This window comes from Pocillopora damicornis, chromosome 10 (assembly GCF_964200805.1).
Source record: "Pocillopora damicornis chromosome 10, jaPocDami1.2, whole genome shotgun sequence".
Classification (NCBI taxonomy): domain Eukaryota; kingdom Metazoa; phylum Cnidaria; class Anthozoa; order Scleractinia; family Pocilloporidae; genus Pocillopora; species Pocillopora damicornis.
The window spans coordinates 7,694,621-7,715,138 of record NC_142679.1 but is presented as its reverse complement, the minus strand read 5'-3'; the positions used below and the strand labels follow the sequence as shown (position 1 = coordinate 7,715,138).

At 36.8% G+C, this 20,518-nt stretch overlaps 2 protein-coding genes across 4 annotated transcripts in view; one reads left to right on the top strand and one right to left on the bottom strand.

Annotated features, from left to right (window-relative positions):
• LOC113673113 (CD151 antigen) overlaps positions 1-7,212 on the bottom strand; it is an 8,726-nt gene extending 1,514 nt beyond the window's left edge. Inside the window, exons 1-8 of one of the 3 annotated variants that reach the window (XM_089184007.1) lie at positions 7,032-7,212; positions 6,806-6,913; positions 4,627-4,706; positions 3,569-3,760; positions 2,612-2,686; positions 2,417-2,521; positions 1,128-1,271; positions 666-749 (exon numbers count right to left, since the gene is read on the bottom strand). In XM_089184007.1, the coding sequence (XP_089040133.1) occupies positions 666-749; positions 1,128-1,271; positions 2,417-2,521; positions 2,612-2,686; positions 3,569-3,760; positions 4,627-4,706; positions 6,806-6,866 (741 nt within the window). In that variant the 5' untranslated portion in view covers positions 6,867-6,913; positions 7,032-7,212. Of the gene's footprint in view, positions 1-665; positions 750-1,127; positions 1,272-2,416; positions 2,522-2,611; positions 2,687-3,568; positions 3,761-4,626; positions 4,707-5,389; positions 5,588-6,805; positions 6,914-7,031 lie in introns of those variants that run through there. The other 2 variants (XM_089184008.1, XM_089184009.1) reach the window with 2 other exon arrangements.
• A 303-nt stretch (positions 7,213-7,515) lies between these two features.
• Positions 7,516-19,859, top strand: LOC113673100 (nucleosome assembly protein 1-like 1). The gene is made up of 20 exons (XM_027189456.2): positions 7,516-7,629; positions 8,486-8,559; positions 10,513-10,565; positions 11,477-11,523; positions 12,017-12,065; positions 12,196-12,288; positions 13,019-13,147; positions 13,699-13,762; positions 13,875-13,948; positions 14,588-14,692; positions 14,885-14,935; positions 15,323-15,411; positions 15,869-15,939; positions 16,024-16,107; positions 16,540-16,562; positions 16,705-16,779; positions 17,088-17,126; positions 17,874-17,909; positions 18,337-18,390; positions 18,817-19,859. Exons 2-20 carry the CDS (start codon positions 8,493-8,495, stop codon positions 18,850-18,852), a joined length of 1,239 nt encoding a protein of 412 aa, XP_027045257.2. The 5' UTR covers positions 7,516-7,629; positions 8,486-8,492; the 3' UTR covers positions 18,853-19,859.
• Positions 19,860-20,518: the final 659 nt, after the last annotated feature.

Genomic DNA, 20,518 nt, shown 5'->3' with positions numbered 1-20,518 from the left:
GGTTGATATTGTATTGATACTGTAGGGAGAAATTATGTCTTGGTCACTTAAGGGAGTTAAAGGGATAACACCTGAATCAAACATTAAGGTCATAGGAATAGAAGAGAGGATTACAAACTTTAGAAGCTCTTGATTGTTAGACAAATTATCCTTGTAAGTATCATGGGAAATACACAGAGAACAGTATAGAGAACTTTCATACCAATGCTAGGGTGTATATGGTTGACTTAAGAAACTCTATGCAATGTTTGAATCATAATACATAATTACTCTACAGTGACTCTGGAAAGCTGCTTAACAAAGTCCAAAGAGCTTCCTCTTTACAAATGTCAGCAGCACCCAGTGACTTGCAACAGTGCATAACTTAAATGGGCAACACTACCTTTGAGTTTCACAGATTGATTGATCAGTTTCATAATTTTACATCTAACTCTAAGCAAAAATTTCTATGTGATCAACAACTCTAAACCAAACTCTGATGGTGACGTCTGTCTAAGATGTTGAAATTGTAATACACCACAAAAATCATTCTTGAAACCTTCTCTGTTGCTATGAAACTTAACAGCTGACTAATACTGACTGATTTCTATGGTATCAGAGACTCATCCTTAAATAAAATCATACAGTCTTTAGTAAATACCAGAGTACATTTCATTTCATTTTACCTGGATGACAATAATAGCAACAGCAATGGCGCCCACATATTTCAACTTGCTTTTGAGCAAGTCCTCCAGCTTCGTCTTGCAACCCTGTGATGACAATACAACAGGCCCAGCATATCTCACAATCTTTGACAGCATTTAAATAATTAGTCAAATCAATGTCTGTTTAATTGGTTAAACAGATCAGTGTTGCACGACTTGATGAGTGGCATGCTTGACTCTCCACCCAAAGGTTTGCACATGAGCCCCCCCAACTGGGCATCATTATCCTGGTTACCCCTCTGATGAGTGATGTTGCATTTATGAGTGAGTGATGGTCTAACATCCAATTCAGGGGGGCACCAAGTTCCTGCTCACTTATGCAGTGGCAACAAGAACAATGTTGCCCAAACACTGCAGGCTACAAGGCTTGTTATTATCATTACTAGCAGACTTTAAATAAGTGCGTGAAAGTCACATGCTCACCCCTTGATACCAAAGGGAAATATCCTTTTTGGTTCCACAATCTTTAACAACTTCTTTGCAGCAACTGTCTGGAACTCTGTTGGTCTTCCCTCCAAACTTTGACTGGTACCAGTCTGTGTAGTTATACCAGCCACAACACTTCTCCTATAGAAACAACAAGGAAAAAAGAATTCATTGCAAAATGTTTACATTGAAAGGAAAGCTTAAGGATTAGGGACAAAAATTTCCATTTAATGTTGCATTATGAGTATTCTGGGATTACTCTGATTTCGTTTTACTTCAGGAAAACTCATATTATCAACAACTGATAGACAACACCAAAACCAGAGTGAAGTGGTCACTCTTTTCCTTTCACTATCTGAGATTTTGTAGCTCACTTTGAATTGTTAATATATGGGCTCCTTGAAAAAGGTACCTAACAGCTTAGTCTGATTCACTGTTAAGGCAATTTCATTAGAGTTATTATTTCAACTCAAAATGCATCTTAATATAAAAAAAAATTAGTCTACCTGCAAGCCTAGAGGCCCACAGATTAGAGCCAGTTTGAGAAACATTGAGCTGACAGAAGCATTGTCACCCCCCCCCTTTTTTTTATTCCCCCCTTTTTTTATTGGATGAAATGCTTTTCAAGTAGAAAGTGCAACCCAGCATTTCATCAGGTTTCCCTAAGGGCTGACTGGGGGGGGGAGGGGGGATGGGAACCCATCCATACTCCCGGGTGGAGAGAGGCACTGTACAAGAAAAGTGCCATCCCCATCCTGAGCAAGGTCTTCTGAATACTCTGAATTTATAGTTCAGATTTCCAAATTTTGACCAGAGATATGCACAAAAACACACGCCAGATGTTGAATACTATAGTGGCATTCAGGTGAAAATGACAATGGCCACAAAGAGTCCTCTAAGATATCTTGTTAGATTCTTTGAATACATTTTACAAACAATGCCAAAATGAAAATTGCAATGACCACAAAGGGCCCTCTATGAGATCTTGTTAGATTCTTCAAAATGATTTCTTCAAAAGATATGCCCCAGAAATGCCGAAATTAACCCTTTCTGGTAGGTCAAATAATTAAGCAGATTTGTGGGTACAAACTCCTCCTTTTTACAAAGAACCTGGGTTCATTCATGGGTTTCTCTTTTTAAGAATCATGATCTGGATAAAGGAAGATACAAATCAAATTACATGTAGCTTAAAACCATTCAGACCAAAATTCATTTCACTACCATGCAGACAACTTTTTATAATAAACAAAAAGAACAGCACTACCAAATTCACGTAAATTACTAGCCTTTTCCTGCAGTGTATCAATTCCCTTGGTAGCTCCTTCACTTCCACCTTCATTGTAATGCTGTTGGAGTTCCGCCAAAAAATCTTCGTCTAGACTGTTCTCAACCTAGGAAAAAGTTTTTTTTTTAATGAAATGAAAATGAAACAAAGCTCATTTACTGCCTGTAAAACACAATGTTTCTTGGGTAAAACACACCTTGTCACGATTCTTATATCCCAATACTCCTGCAGCAATCTCCAAGGACAGGATCACAAGAAGGAGAATAAAGAACTGCAAGGGAAAATTTTTTTTAATATTTGTCAAACTAATGCAGTTTTGATTTTATCACCATCATTGTCATTATCACTGTATCATCATTGACCCTCTCACCACTTCTATTATTACCACAACCACGCCCACGATATCAATAAAACAAACATCAATAAATCCCAATATCTAGGTCCACAAACATCTACTTTTTTGGACAGCCTAACAAAAACATATCATAGCAATAATTTAAAGGCTACAAGTTAGCTTTTAATCATCAAATTCATTCACTGATTCCTGTTTGGATCAAAATTGAAGTTTTGTTTGTTTCTGGAGGGAGGAAAATCTAAGGAGCTTTATTCAAAGCCACTGGACAAGAAGTAAATTAAATCAAATTGAGACCACATGCAACCAAGTAACATCAAGCTTTGGACCACAGAGGTGCAAGGCAAGTGTGTTTCTCTCTATACCACCCCTGTTCCTTGCCTACCCTACAATTTCCTAAATAAAACACAGTCACCTCAAAGAAAATTGATCTCCCGCTCACAAACATTTATATCAACTTTCTATTTCACCTTTGATGTTGTAACCCAACATCATCGACAAAATATCATCAGGTCATAACAGATGACCATCCCCACAAAAGACAGTCAATTTAAAAGAAATGAAAAAAAAATATAATTCTGATCAAAACAAAAGGGAATACAATGGTGCAGCCTTATACAAATCCAAAAACATAAGATGGTAATTACTGTTTATTCAAAGTTTCTTTACAACATAATTCTGCAGCATCTGAACTAGGAACTTTGGAAAGTTGTAGCTAGTAATAATTGGGCTTTGCCTGTATTTATACTATTAATTGATTTATAATTTTGTGGTGTGGGAATTTACTTGCTAATCACTTACAATGACCAGCATGCAGCGGTTCTCTTTCCAGGCTCCACAGCACCCAAGGAATGCCACAATTGCAATGAGTGCACCTGCCGCAATCAAAACCCTAGGTCCAGTTGCATAAGGCACTGCCTTGGTCAATGTCACATAGTCGCCAGAGTCAACCAGAACCCAAGCTCCAATGCCAACAAGCACACAGCCAAAAATCTGTGAGGGGATAAAGTAAACAATTTTATAAACATCTTTTCACTGCTTTATGAGATCTAGAGGACATACACTTTACATTATAGAAAGCATCAAAGGTCTGAGTTTGACCATCTAACTTCCTCAAGTGATTAACAAGTAACTTCTCCCTATACATACATTACCTGTACATTATTCAGCAAACAGGTTATATATGAGAATACTCAAAACATAAAAGATAGAAGTTGTTATCTTGATCTGACATCAAATTCTTTTCACTAGTTTACAACAAAGTGTGTAGTAGCTCAGGGGAGAATTAACAATCAGGTCTTGGGAGTTGAAGGGTATGTTAATTTTCTAAAATGGCTGTGGGTTTTTGTCAGTTCTCTAGTTCAATCACATGAACCTCTATGGATGTTTGGTTTTCAGGATATACTAGTCTCATAATCTGCATATCTAAAATTGAAAATTTGTTTCCAGGTTTTAGCAATTTTCCTAATTAAGTCCCAATGTCCTCTCTACAGGTATACTTATCATAACTCTTTCAGAGACTTAATTTGAAAATGTTTTTTAAGCTATAAGAGAAAAGCACAAAATAAAGTCACAAGAAGATGAGTAAAAATACCAATTGAGAGAAATAATCATTATAATTAAAGTGAGCCCATAGAAGAAATAAACACAAACTGAAATAAAAAATTCTTTGAAAACTTGGTGTTAGATTCCTCACAGTGCTCACTACAGGCTCCAACTCAAACACCATACACTCAGGTGAAACACTCAAACACCATACACTCAGGTGAAACACTCAAACACCATACACCCCGGTGAAACAACATTAATGATCCAATCAAATTTTGCCGATTTTAAGACAACAATAGCTTTATACTCACAAAGAAGATGAAATTGAAAAAGACAACCAAAAATTTGAGGATTTTAGCACCTCCTTCTACGCCCATGTTCTTGTTTGTTTCTGAAATAAAGAAAATCAGTCAGAAACCTGTGCAGAATTCACATTTATAACTATTTATATAGAGAAAATATTTGACTGCTTGTTGCCACTCACAAATCAATATTGTTCACACCCTAACTAGAAAACTCTAAGTAACCATTTCTCAAAGTGATATTGAAGTCTAAATAAGGCAATGTTGTCTGTATATTTTGTTGGTTAGCAACCCCACCCAAGCTCTAGAAACAACTTTCACCCACAAAAAATGTTTCCTTAATTTATTTCCATTTTTTTCTCAGCCCTTCACTTGTAGGATTCATTAAAGGATATTTTCTCACCAAAATTCATGTACTAACAAGCTGAAAATTGATAAAAATATAACTCTGTTAGTTCTGATTTAAAACCAATATTCTTGGGAAAATATGCAACTATTATCAATGTTTGATAGTCAGTGAAGAGCATTAAACAGTCACAGAAAAATGAAACATATATTACATAGCTCTTGTCTTTCTGAAGAAAAGCAGTTTAACTGCTACTTCCCAGACTTAAAGCCAAAACAATAATTTGTCTTACACAAAACATTTAAGGGGGTATATGCACACAACAAACTAATCACAGTTAGGTTGTTGAGTGATGTTAGCTAGTAAACTAGATTGACAAGTGAAGTGCTGAAAGCACAAAACAGAATGACAAAAAACCACTTTTACATGATTTGGGCGATCATTTGTGCGAAAAATTTGACAGTGATTACAAGATGGAGGCGTAGCCGAGAGCAACTCTAGCTTTGTGAGTGCTCTCAAACTTCCCAAGTGCTTCCTATCTTGATGAACACACAGCTGACATATGAACCAATTGTTTTATAACATTTTCAACCCGATGGAAAATTTTTTTCTCGAGGAATGTTTGCTGACGTCATGAGCATGCACAATAGGAATATGAAGCACGCCTGCGCAATTGAATTTGATTAGACAAATTTACTAGCTATGTTATAAAAGAAAATGATATGTATGTCGCCAAGCTAAAACATTTGTAGTCTATTGCATATTATTTTGTTTACAAAATTCAATTCATTCCAATTCAGTTGATTAAGACGGTCAATATCTGCAAAAACAACACAGATAAACATTCCATGTGCATTTGAATTTGCCAGAATTTTCCTCACCGCACTTGTTCTTGACGACAGACATAGGAAACTAGTTTTAAACATACAGTAATCACATCCATCCCTATATTTTCGAGTTTAGTTATTTTTTAATCAAAGTTGAGATCTCTGTTTTTTCTGCGGTTGTAAAGCCGTTAATTCGACCTGTTTATGAGCCCATCGACGGAAATAGGACTTTAGCAATACACAAGATATTAACGCGTACTAGTAATTAGCATACCACAGACAAGAAGTCTAGTAAATTTCTTTAATCTTACCGAGTACCCTGGTTGTTATAATCTAAAATTGTTAGTTTTCTCTTACCGAGATAAAAAAAAAAAAAGTTAGAATTTGAGTGTCCATTCGTAGTATATTAATCTAGTAATCTTTTGGCGACAGACAATGTACATGACGGGTCAGTTAATTTCAGTGATTGTTGACAACCTGAAGAAGGAAGAGGCAGCGTAGGTGTGACTCACAAAAAGTCGGTTACACAAAACTGTCTCTATCGCAATATTTTTAGAAAAAACAGAAAGAAGACAAAACAACAAAAGCATTCTCCGCGCATTAGCCAGCTTTAAAAAAGAAGAACAGCGACAACTATTAACGACAGCTGTAATCCATACTTATGCAGTTGATATAAAGACGAAACTAAACTTAATATATGTTTGCAAGGGAGCGCTCAGAATCGTTTCTCGACTACATCATCTTTTAACTTGACATCCTCGGATCTTAACACTAATATCTCTCTCCAAATGAAGTGAGTAAATACTCGTGCATTTCCCCGTCTGCTGAAGTCGAAGTCCATAGCTGATCTCAAATTTAATCCATCATGCTTAATTAGAGACAAACCTTTCACACCTGCAAACGCGCGCTACAGCATAGAGTCAATTATTTACCCATTGGTTTAGGGCTCAGAACTGTACCATGCCTTTGAGAAACTACACAACAAACTCAAAACAAGTAAAAATCAAAGGCTTACCTATTTCTACTGACAACGAAAAGCATAGACAGTTGATGTCAACAGGCGTACGACAACCCATGGATGTTGTTCCACAATTTAGCTTAGAACGACGTTTCTCATTGGCTTCTGCAAATCAGATGACCCGGATAATGAAATGCATGAGTGTGAAAGCGAGGGGATAAGGAAGGGAAGGGATGGACAGGCAAATGCTTGTCTAGTATACGTGAAACAGGAAGATCCTCACGAGTTAAGCTTAAACAGATGATGACAATCAGGTGAGTTTCATCATATATTTGTTCCAGGGGTTGAAATCCTGAACAAAGTTCCAAAGGTTGGGATGATCTTGAAAAAAATCGCCTACTGTTCTGGTTAGTAGCTAAAATCACCCATGGCCCCAGCTTTATCTGTTTGGGCCCATGGCTCCCCCCAGTACCAGTGATTCATCGACATCGGTGACGTTAATTGTGAAACACTTCAGACTATAATAAGAGGTGCACCCTGCTCACCCAAGTGTGAGCGTGGGCGAAGTCACGAAACAAACTACATATTTCTTCACTCTATTACTTTCTTCAACAGGCCATTTTCCGTCGTCTAAAAATATTCCTCAAATTAAGCATGCTGAATTTCTCCGTTGCACAAAAAATTAAATATTTCTTCCATTCGTAATCTCCCGCGGGTTAAATCCCGCTGTCCGCCCACAACACTCGTCCCCAGTATTCTTTGCGCCATTTTTAGCGCTGGCTTATCGCTGGCGCAGGATATTTCTTCACCTCGTGGTTCGCAAAGGTTACTTTGCAAAAACCGGGCGAAAATTTCTTCACAAAAATCTAAACTTTTCGAAGGTAAGCCTTTATAGTAGCTGCAACATTTACTTTAACAACGTGTCAGTCTAAAACCGAAAAATTCCGCTCAAAGAAGCTCTTTTTTCGAAAAATAACATGGCAGCTCTCAAAGCAAGAGGTAGATCTGCTTAGCACTCATACATAACAAATTGGTGAAGTCTTGATTTATAATTTGCACTTTTCTTTTTTTGAAAGATGGAACCTGCTATCTTAATTGAATTTATGTTTTTTGCTTGTGTTAAGTTCACGACTATAAATTCAAGTCACTACCATCTAGTTGTATCTTACATTTATACATAATGCACGCACGCTGATACGTACAGTACAGAGACTTACATTCTATCCGAGTTGATGAAAATTTTTTGTCATTAGCACTCAAATAAGGTAGGGTTTATTTGCTATAAAATTATGTGTAGTAAAGCAGTTTGTTTGTTTTTGTATTGTGCAGTGATATACATTGTAGACGATTAGCCAGGAGGAACACAACTTTGTCATTTCTTATATAAAAATTTGATGATTGTCGCGTGGTCCTGTTAGGTTATATAAGCTCAGCCCGGCTCTTCATGAGTGGACGAAGAAGATTTGAGTAAACAATGAATTATGAATCTGAACTTTAATCAATAAATAATTTTGCATGTCAGTTCCTCAAACCATCTACCATATGTGATTTTCTTTGAAAGTTATATTAGAGGACTTGATTAAACAAGAAGCTTATATCATAGCAACTGCAGGAAACTGATTGGCTAACTGTCTGTTTGATGTTTAATCAAGTGATTGGTTGATTGCCTGATTGGTGGGCTGGTCCGTTAATTGAATGACTCATTGATTAATTGAATGATTGATTGTTGATTGACAGTCCCATAATGTCTGATCCTGCTCAAGAAGATCTGTCTGGCAGTGAAGGAGATCAGATGGGCAGTTCTCCTCCAAGTAAGTAAATATTAGTTTGAGTATAACACCTATCATAAAAAATTCAAGGTGCAAGACTTAGTTTGGGCCATGCTGTAAGGTTACTGTCAGCCACAAATGTATTGGTTGGTTTTCACTTACGAAAGGGTCACAGTCACATTCTCAGTCATGATAGTAAAGAAGCAAGTACTGATACAATCAAGTAAAAATCAAACCAGTGGAATCAGGAGAAAAATGTTGATTCTGCTAGGATACATGAGATTTGCAAAAATTTCACCTACGATCCGGTGAAAACAGCAGGATTTTTATTGGAAGCTGGGTCCCGGGTACCGGCACCCATCTACTTTGAACAGAGTACCTGGCTACTCAAAGTACAAAATTCAAAAAGAAAATCGTCAAGAAAAAAATTATTAACCTCACTAAATATTAACTCTTCCCTGTAAGATTAAAACCATTTTTCAGCACAAATTTACCAATAACTTGTCATCAGATTGTGGAAATAAAATTTACTTTGACGTGAAGGTGCTGCGCGACAGTTGCGTTCTTCCGGAAGTGCTTGATTAGCTATTACATAACTCTTGCACGTCACATGCAACACGTTTAAAAGCAAGTGTGTTCTGTGGAGTCAGTGTGGCAAGCAAATGAAAAACTCAAGACGTGAAAATTCGCTTCGGCCTGTGCTGACACTGAAAATTTGTCAGTTTCACTCTTTATCAGTTTATAAGTTTAAGATAGCTTGTGACAGTAGTTAGCTTGTACTGCGTATCAATAAGCCAACATTTTGTTAGCTTTCAAAGCTTAAATATTCCAAGCAAGTGAAAGAAACTTGAAAGAAACTTTTTTCTGATTTAATTTTCTTTAAGATTAAGCCAAGAAATGCAATAAAAAACATATCAAAAATTTCAAACATAAAAAATCTGCTTTGGCTTGTACTGACGCTGTTACACTCTTTATCAGTTTACAAGTTTAAGTTAGCTTGTTACTGTAAGAAAAAAGGAGGCTCTGAGAACAAAAGCAGTGTTTTAATGCAGCTCTAGCTGTATAGTGAAATAAACAAATTTTCCCAGAGTATCATTCTTTTTTACTATAATTGGAATAAGTAAGCAAGATTTCTTTTCCAGATTGCAGGAAAATATGCTTCCGGGAGACTTACATTTTAAAAATTTCCCAGGGGAGCTTGTCCTCAGACCCCCCCAGAGGTTCGGGCTGTTGACCCTCAATTTTACAGGTTACCTGCCTACTCACAAGGCAGTGCCCTTCTACTTCAAAAGCTAATGAAAACCCTGAAACTGGATTGCTGGAGTTGGAAGTGGAAGGTGGAGAATAAATCGGTCAAAACGCCTGAAAACTGGTTTTTGATTGATTGGTGGTTCCATTTCTGCCTACAGCACTAACAGTTTAGTTTTCACTAGATCACAGTCATGAGCAGGTCGGAAGAAAATCTAACTGTTCTTCTGACTCCAATTCTGTGGAGCTCATTACTGGGATTATTGATCCTCACCAGTTTTGAAGTGCTGTTATAGCTCTAACTTTGCTAGTGAAAACTGGCCTTGAATGGGCATTAGTCAATTGTCCAGGAAACAATGGGGTGGGGGGGTGAATGTAATAGCTTCCCATGCAGAAGGAGGAGAAATTTCCCAAGTTACTTTGCTCTGTACACCTTAACATTAGTATGCATATTCTCCATACTCTTCTCTATACATTTCTGAAGGTCCTGAGAAGGAGAATTTCGTGAACAATCATGAGCTTCTTTAGTTGTTGATGATTCCCTTTATTCCGATATGATTTAGTAGTAATATTGTAAGGAGGAATAAGATGCTGGCCATTCTTAGGAGTTAAAGGGGTGAATGCTTCAGACACCAGCTACAAGCTTTTGTAGTTATACAAGTCTGTCTCGTGCAGTTGTAACCTATTTTATATACCATTATTTTAGGTAATTAAATCACTTTGGTGGGCCATTTCTTTTTATTTTAGATGACACTGCTCTTCAACTTATGCAAAATCCTCGACTTCTTGCAGCACTGCAGGTTTGTGTTAAGGAACAAAATCACCATTAAATGAAAATTTTGGCCTTTTTTCCCATATTACCAGGATGTATGGAATACATACATGTGACTGTAGTTCACTGTAGGACAGGCCAGAAACAAGGAAGGAAAGCAGAGTAATGATATGACAGTATTAAAAAATCCAAACGCTCATTTGTTTATATTCTTTAGGCTTGACTTTTAAGCTGCCAACTTTGAAGGCTACTTGAATAGCCTGGTTTTTGTGGTATTCGTTTTGCTGGGCTGGTTGTAAGATAATGGTGAAGGGTGTATTTTTAAACCTTGAAAATAAAATGAAAGTGGAATATATCATGCTTGGTTAGTTCATGTTGTAGAGCAGGAGGTCCACAGTTCAACCCTTAACTGGACCAACTTTCAGGGTCTTAATATAGGTGCAGAGAATGTGCTATCTTTGCTTTGACATCATAAAAATGTCTAGACATTCTTGTCTTTTTTTATTTAGGGACAATGAATGGTAGGCCTCATCCCCTGTATCTTCTCAGTGCTGGTTAGCAGGGGACTGATAAAAACCTACGCCCTCCTTGAAAGGAGTAGAGAGCATTACTCCCTGTGTTGTGGTCTGGTGTTGTTCAACTAGCTTTGAAGCTGAAATGGGCCAGCCTGTCTAAATATCCCGAATAAATAAATAATAAATCCTGTAATGCATGCTTTAACTCAGTATTTATTGGGAGATTTTGCTTAGGGTTAGGGTTAGGCTCAGGCATGTATCATGTTAAACCATGAAATAAGGGGTTACAGTTTTGGAAAGAGCGAGGTTTTTATGACAGATGGTAGAGCTTTCACTTTAATGAAGTAAAAACTATGTTCAGCGTATGTAAAGAAAAAAAAATGACAAGGACATTTTGTTTTTGTTTGTTCGTTTTGTTTACCAGGGGGGCCTTAGCCGAATAGTTGGAACCCAGTCTGGATATATTCAAAGGTATTTCTATGTCAATCATTATATTATGTTTAGATTACTACCAAGACAATAACATTTTACTTTGAAACAAAAAAATTTTTTAAATCAAACCTTGTAAGGGTTCTGAAAAATTCTGTTTTCAACCCTTTTACTCTAGTGTCAGTATTCATGTTCTCTACACTTCCCTTCGTACATTTCTTTTGATACTGACATGGGGAATTTGTTTAGAAATCAAAGGGGTTAGGTTGATGATCATTTCTTTTATTCTTATGATCTTATTAACAAATCATTCAGCAGTGTTACAATGGGAAGAAATTTGATGCTGCTCTCTCTTAGGGTTTAAAGGGTTTTGAGTTACTTATCAATTCCTGATTGCTTAGTGAATTAATTATTTGCCTAAATGCCCATACAGCCCTTCCAAGTTTTTAACTCTTTAACCTTTTGTGATAAGACACTTGGCTATTACATTTACTGGTTATGGTTTTAAGAGTATCATTTTGTTTTTACTTTTAAGTCTTCCCAAACCTGTGAAACGAAGGTTAAAGGCTTTGAAAAATATACAGGTCAGTTTCTTTGATTTCTTCAAATGTTTGTTGAAGTAGTTTCGATAATTTTGTGGCTTACTTGCTCACTGTCCCTCTTCTGGTCCCCACTTTTGTATTTTTTGCCATGTGTTTCTTTGTTGTGTTCCAGGTTGAATGTTGCAAAGTGGAAGGGTTATTCTATGAGAGAGTACATGCTCTTGAATGTGAATTTGCTGAAAAGTTTAAACCATTGTTTGAAAAGGTAAGACAGTATTTTGTTTTGTTTGTAATAATTTGTGGTGTCTATATGAAGATTTTAAAGTTATTAGTAGATTCTTTACTTTTACAGTCCCTTCATCTACCAGGATACTAGAAAACTGTCAGGGGAAATTTAAAATGCCATGGGGTATCCTGCAATGGACTTGTATCTGTTTCAAGGGGAAATCTTCTATGATTGTTATAACACCATTTGCTGAAAATTCACTGCAAGGTCACCCTTTTAATTTATTTTTTTTTCAATTTTGTCAAAATCTTTTTTTTTTTTTCTTTTTTTCATGTCGACACTCTTCTGATCTCAATGCTTTGGGAATATTGTCTCACTAGCCCAATAAAATATACCAGTTCACACCCTAACCTTTTGACACCTAGGAGTGTTTTGCATCTAAACTTTCTCCTTACAATATCACCCCTGGATCAAATACCAAGGTCACTAGAAGTAGGAAATGATTACCAAATAAAGAAGCTGTGAGTGTTAACAAATTCTCCTTGTCAGTACCTAGGGAAATGTATATCAAACACTTTGGAGAATATGTAAGCTGATATCTGGGTGTAAAGGGTTAAAAGAAGGCTTGACTATTCTGTGGTAAATATCCACAAGACCTTTTAGCTTAGGGTTAGAGGTTAGCTTGACCAATGTGAAGGACTTTTGAAAATGTTATTGTATTGTACAAGGAAAGAATGATAAAATACTTTTTATCTTGTATGGATGATAGCGTCGCAACATTGTCAATGGACTAGTGGAACCTACAGATGAGGAATGCCAATGGCAAAGTGATGAGGAGGACGACGATGAGAATGAGGACAAAGAGGAGAAAAAAGAGGAAGATGTTACACAGCTGACTGTAAGCTGGATGTTTTGATTATTTGTCATGTTGAAATCAATCTTTGTGCTGTTACTATCCTTCAGGCTTAATGCGCAACTGAATTTTCTAGGTAACATTTCTGTGTGGGGTAGTGCTCATAATTTTATTTTAGACTTCTGGAAAGAAAAAATGTCTCCCAAAAAAAAAAAAAAACAGTGTGCTGTCACTGAAAGAAATAGAAATTCTTTAGGGGTGGAGAGGACATATTGGGGAAATAAAATGGGCTTCATCCTTTCACCCCTTAAAGTGATAAGCATCTAATTTCTCCCAAAGTTATCACCCCTGAAGCAAGCACTAAGGACATGAGAATAACAGAAATGATCCACAACTTACAAAGCTCTGGATTGTTAGACAAATTCTCATTGGCAGTACCATAAGAAATGTAAAGGATACTGTATGGAGAATATGCCACTGGCATTAGGGCGTTAAAGGTTAAGGTTTTTACTTTCAGTAGTAACAACTAGATCTTTTCATCAAAGTTTATAAATTTCAGATCACTGAAAATGTTTCTTTCCTTCTCTCCTCCTCAGGGTGAAGTGAAAGAAAAAGTGAAAATAGAGGATGAAGAGAAGCTTGAGACTTCAGAACTATCAGGTAGGTTGAGCTTTTTCTCTTTAGAATGAGAGCCTTCTCTTCTTTTTTTATTGTCATGGTTTGTTCACAGACTGAAAGAAATTAGCTTAGTGATCAATCTGTCTCATCCTAGATGATGTCAAGGGTGTTCCAGAGTTTTGGTTGACAGCAATGAAGAATGTAGATCTGTTAGCTGACATGATTCAGGTGAAATTAATTTTGCAACCCATTTTAACAGATTATATTATTGTTGTGTTAACAGTATAGATAGTGAAAAGAACAAGTGTAGGTTTGCATCTGAATCAGTGGTTCAAAACTCAAAACTGGCAGCTAAGCCACACATGAAGTGTCTGAACTGTTCCAGATTTAAAAAAGCCCTATTTTCAAAACTGATTCAGAAACAGAATTTTATAGAAAATTTTATTTTGTGAACAGATTATATCATATTATTTTGCTTTGTTAACAGATTATATTATTGTTGTGTTAACTGTATAGGTAATGAAAAGAAAAAGTTTAGGTTTGCATCTGAATTAGTGGTTCAAAACTCAAAACTCAAAACTGGCAGCTAAGCCACACGTGAAAAATGTCTGAACTGTTCCAAATTCAAAAAGCCCTATTTTCAAAACTGATTCAGAAGCAGGATTTTATAGAAAATTTTATTTTGTGAAGGAGACCTCAGAGTCAGCCTATCAAACAATAATTTTAAAATGACCACATGTTCACCTGTGTAGGGAAGCCCAATTTAGTTTTTTTCTGAAGTCAAGGTACTGTACTTGGATATATGTAATTTTTTTATGGTTGTTAAAGTTGAAACTGAATTTTGTTTTTTTTATGTACATCACTTAGGAACATGATGAACCAATTTTGAAGCACCTCCTTGATATCAGAGTCATTTTTACTGGGCCAGACAGCAATGTTGACACAACACAGTATCCTCAACCTACACCAATGGTTTGTATTGGAGAAAGTTTTAATGATGCTGTTATTAGTGCTGATAATATTGTCAATTTAGCCTGCATTAATCAGTGAGAATGTTTATGTTTTATGTGGTGTCAGCAAAGTCAATTTTTGTTTAAATTTGTCATAATTAGAATTGTTTTCTTCTGCTAATACAATGTTTTGTTTTTTTTTTTCTATTTTCAGGGCTTTGTGCTGGAATTTCACTTCTCACCAAACCCTTATTTTACAAATACTGTAAGTTGAGACACCTAACACTGTATAGGAAAAAAAACTATCTACTCTTCTTACCCCTAGTTGTGGTAATGGTGGGAGAAATGCAAATGGAATGAATAGGAAGAAAAAAGCTGCTAAAGCTTTATATTATATGGTCCCAATGATTCCAAAACATTTGCTTAAAGAGCAGATCAAAGTCAACCCCTTATCTCTTCAGTGTGCAAACTCTCTATACTGTTCTCTATACATTTCCTAGTACTAAAATCACCTTCAAAATGCATCATGTTTTTTTTTACAAAGCTAGAAGTGTTGTTGCTCTGCAATGCAATCTTTGTAACAAAAGCAGATCTTTTAAGTGACAGAAGATAAAGACAACTGATATTTTAAAAAAAAATGTCTTGTTTCTAGGTTTTAACCAAGAGTTATAAAATGAAATGTGAGCCAGATGAGGAAGATCCATTTTCATTTGAGGGGCCAGAAATAATCAGCACATCTGGGTAATTTTTTTATCACTTTTATCATATTTAAAGGTTTACTGATTGATCTGTGTTGCTTAGGGTTAGGGTTAGGGTTAGGGTTAGGGTTATTTGTTCTGTCCATGGGTTATTTACAAATAATTTTGCAAATTCCATGGTGAAGTGAATCAACCCTTCTTACAATAAAATCAGTTTGCAACTTCTACACACTGTTCTCTATACATTTCCTATGGTGCCAACAGGGAGAATTTAAAGCTTCTTCAGCTGTTGATCATTTCCACTATTCTTGTGATCTAAACATGTTATTTAGGGGTGATGTTGTGAGGAGAAATTATATATTTATCACTCTCAAGGGTCAAAGAGAGGGTTAAAGGGTAATTTTCCACACTGACACTTGTTTTTTAACCCATTGTTTGGCCTGTATGTGTTATTTTGCTGATACAATGCTATTAAACAAGTTTTTTTCATTTTATTTTAGCTGCAATATCGACTGGAAGAAAGGCAAGAATGTGACACAGAAAGTTGTAAAGAAAAAACAAAAGAAAAAGGGTATGTTTTGTAAACTTTACAGGTCACTGTTATATGAATCTCAGAAATAATTGGTGAAACAATATATTTCTGTTTTTTATTTAGGTTCTGGTGGCAGAGGACAAACAAGATTTGTCAGCAAAACAATAAAAAATGATTCTTTCTTCAACTTCTTTTCCCCTCCGGAAGGTGAGTCTAGTTCTTGTAATACAACCCAGAGGCTGGTAGTTTTCAAATGATGGTTTATAGTATCCATGATTTGAGTGAAATTTGGTTTGATTTCTCTTGTTTTAAAGCATATGTTAGGGCTAATATGTTAGGTTATTTTATCTAGCTGTGACAAAAATTTTGAGGAAAAAATTAAGAATTGGTTGAAAAATCAGATCTCCAAAGTAGTAAAACTAAGACAAGTACCTCACACTTGGGATTTGTGTATTTTGAACAGTGCACATTAGCCTTTGACATAAAACAAAGCTTGACCCCCAAACCTCTGTATCTGCCACTCAACAGTCTCGCCTTTAGTCTGACGTTCTGTGTTTTAATTTTCTACTTCTTACCCATTTGTTAGGAAAATCACACTCACTACACTCTTGTTCTTACGTTATGTAACTTTTTTTCCAGTTCCTGAAGATGAGGCTGATATGGTATGTTTCCTAGTTGCAAAGATTTTCCTTACTAGCCAATTTTATTTTTTGCAAGTATGAGTGAAATGTTTTGTAAATGAATGGTGCTGCATCAGATAACTGTGTGGACATAAATAAATAATGTACTGAAATGTTGTTTCAGGATGAAGAAACAGAGGCTCTTTTGTCAGCAGACTTTGAAATTGGTCATTTCTTCAGAGAAAGAGTAATTCCAAAGGTAGAATTATCTTGAAGTTTGTTTAAAATGTTGTAGAGATTTATTTTGAGGAAACACTTCTGAACATAATTATATCCCTCTAAGGATAGTAGGGTATTTTGAAGTGTGAATCAGTAAGAGCCAGTGTGGGTCTTTTATTGCTCTCTTGTAACATTTCATTTTGAAAAAATGGTTCAGACTCCTGAGCTGTTGTAGTTGTTGTTGTTGTTGTTGTTTTTAGCTTGGTGGATGTTAGATCCCAACCATGTGCACGTGATTTAGAATTACTAATGAGTTTGTTGACAAGTGACTTCTTTTTACTGTTTCAGGCTGTTCTGTATTTTACTGGAGAAGCTCTTGAAGACGAGGTTAGTTAATCGTTTAAATTGCAGACTGAAGTGATTTACTTAACCATCACCTTACAATAACGTTATATCATTCAACAATCATATTTTCACCGGAAAGTTGTCGTGATGAAACACCAAATTTTCCTAACTGATAAACGACCGCTTGTAATATTGTATTGGAAACATAGAATCGCAAATGTGGTTCTAATAAAATTCTTAATTACGATGATGGATTGGGTTTAATTGGGTCAAGTGTTGCCACTAATCTGTTACGCCTATAAAGGGCATCAGTTGAACCTAAGTGAAGTTCTAATCTTTATAACGACATGTCTTGCGTTAACTCCCACGAGTGACCAGATGTCCATACCCTCTCAAGCAGACAAGGGATGAGAATAAAGAAAAATATTAATTCGGGGATGACTAGTTGATCCAATGCCAAATCAATAGAACTAACATCGTAAGAATTGTAGGGCAGAGAGAGAAGAGAACTTAAGTAGATCTTGGAAGTGAAATGGTTAACCTTGATGAAGGTTTAGCAGCTAGAAAAGAGAAATGGTAACGTGATACGTCATTATACTCTCATCTCATTTATACCGTATAGTGATTTTGTAATGCAAGGAAATGTTACTTGCGAAAACACTTCTGAAAGCTGTAGAGTGGGGAGGAGGGGGGGAAGAGAGAGAGAGAATTAATTATGTGGTGCACCCTTACACTTTCGACTCTTCCCTCCAAGAAACTAATTTTCCTTCTGTAATTTTTATTTTTCAGTTCGAAGAAGAAGAAGATGAAGGTGAAGATGACGAGGTATGTTTATGGTATACTCTATACTCTAGATTGTTCGGACGAAATGCCGGACAGTTGGGAGAAGGAGGGAAATGGAGAATACAAACAATGTGTGTTACGCCTCCAATTTTACTCGAGTTGTCTACAAATGAAAATGATTTGTGTTTGTTATAAATCATATTTTACTGGAGTTGCCATTGAAGTCGTAGAAGTCACTTCCCTCGAACTTCAAGAAGATGCGTTTTCTACGGGGAATGTTTGGAAGTGAGGCGCGCCCGCAGAACAGTATTCTGTTATCTTTGACAGCAGTGATCAATGCAATAATCGTGAGGTGTGTGAGAGCCCACACCCACCCCCTCCCCCACCCCATCCTTTTTGACGGCAAAGTCTCTTTAGAGTTCGAGAGGTTTTCCATCGTGTATGATTACTTGTTCTTTTTCTTTATCAGGAAGGGGAGGGTGATGAAGAGGAAGATAGCGACCCCGATTATCAACCACCCCCGGTGAGTCAAGTTATTCATTAGCATTACCCACGGGTTTCAATGAGAGCCGGTCACCGGCGGTCTACTGCCGCCTTTAATTTGAGACCTCTCAGCTCCGTCTGTTGAGCTTGCGAGCAGGCTGTTTTGGTAAGGTTTCGCCTTACTGCGCAGCCGCCTATCTCTATTTGTCACCATCGGCAGCCGCTGAGCACTTGTTGAGCCCGTCTAAAGGGGAACACCTCTGCCTATACGACCGTCCATTTATTTACTTTATTGCATCCGATTAGTTATAAGGGTGGTGTGCAGTTTCTACACCGTCTACAGTGCGTAGTGAGGCAAAATTTTGATAGTTCTGCTCTTGTTTTCCATTACTCGTTTTGTTAGAGTTGACCGTTCTTCAGCAGTAAAAACCTTGTAATGGTTAAACGATCATCTCTTGTTTTTCAGGACGGCGACAAGCCAGTGGAATGTAAGAATCAATGAACACAGATTCGGTTTCTCTTTGAGGAAAACTTTCTATGAAAGAAAAGCCAATTTGCGGTGCTTTTGATTGACTTTGTCCTGGAGATCTGGAGTTGATTGACATAGCCTTGGAAAGTCAGGATTGAAAGCCATCCATATATTTATTTTAAAACGTTCATTGAACAACTTAATCGTTGCTGGGAAAGCCACCTCATGTCAGTGAAGTATCGTTTGCAGCTTTATCTTCTTCGTTCTCTTGTTAACCAAGGAATCCCACGTTTTGCTTAACCCTTTAAACCCTGAGAGTGAGTGGCATCTAATTTCTCCTAACAATATCCCCCCTGAATCACACATTAAGGTCATGAGAATAAAGCAAATGATCACCAACCAAAGAAGCTTTTGATCAGTAAACGAATTTTCCTTGTCAGTAACCTTAGGGAAATGTGTAAAGAAGGATAATATGCATACTGATGTTAGGGTGTAATGGGTTAAACACTGCAAGATATAAGACACTGTATCTCGTTCGTTGCATGAGAATTGATTTTGAAGTCCATTAGAAGAGAGAAAGAGAGAGAGAGCGAGCGGAGAAAAAAAAAACTTAACAGCGGATAGTTGCCATTTTCCCAATCTTCAATGAAGAACTGAAGCTTGTAGAGCTCCGCTCGTGTTAAAACCGATGATAACAGTAGAAAAATAGCTTTAAGAAAGTGAAAACTACTGTGGGTGTAACTGGAAAATGAACTTTGAATGTATCTTGTGAAAATAAGAACTAAGTGAAGGGAAGACATTGCGAATGATAGGTTGGGGAAATATTTTTTCGCCCTTTCCGGAAGATGTTTGTGGACGAAAAGTATATTTATGTATTGATTATTTCATACAACATGGTATGGAGATCATCAATACAGTAGAATTGTGAAATTCAACCCTTGAACTACATGCGAGAATGTTTGCACTTTCTTTTTACAGACAAATTTTGCTTAGAATTGTAGAATCTTTCTCAGTCCAAATAAATGAAAGGTGAAACTTTTCGAAGGAGTGTTAAATATATCCTCCGTGTTTGCCCTTTGGGAAGAGATTTGGATGAGATTCTTGATCTCCGCTCAGGAGTACATATGAGAACCAAAGGTAAACCAAGCTCGCACGATAAGCCTCCGTAACTATACATGCCAATGTGCTTACGTTGCTCAACTGGTGAAATATTAAGATTTGTTTGGGAAAAAACAGTCGCACTCTCAACTTGAAATCTGAAATAGTTTTGAATTAAAACAAACTTACCCTACTTAAGTGGTCGTCCCTTTGTATCGTGATTTTTCTGGGCGGATTAAGGAAAGGATAGAATTATAGAAAGGGCCATCAATAGAGTTAGTGCTCCAGAAAGCAACGTAAGCTCCGGCTGAATCGGAAACTTAGCTTTAGGACTACTAGGCTCGATTACAAGCCGCTGGAAAGTAATATGAGCCCGCGCTCCTTTCCCTCGAATCCTCTTCAAAGCCCGAACACGAGAGAGCGGCGGAAATCGAGCCTAGATGACTGCTGGATTATCAATTGTAGGGTTAGAGCAGTAGGTAAACCGCCCCAGGTTGTCTTTAGTTCCGCTTCGGTGGTTTACACTCTTTTCTGAAGTCGTTGTTGATAACCAACCTATGGACCAACGAATGGTTGCATTTGCATGCAGGTGTAGCATGAT

Coding starts and splice junctions, on each gene's coding strand:
- LOC113673100 (XM_027189456.2), top strand. CDS start 8,493: ATGTCTGATCCTGCTCAAGAAGATCTGTCTGGCAGTGAAGGAGATCAG. Junction 14,936..15,322: donor ACCCTTATTTTACAAATACT/GTAAGTTGAGAC, acceptor TCTTGTTTCTAG/GTTTTAACCAAGAGTTATAA. Junction 17,910..18,336: donor ATGAAGGTGAAGATGACGAG/GTATGTTTATGG, acceptor TTTCTTTATCAG/GAAGGGGAGGGTGATGAAGA.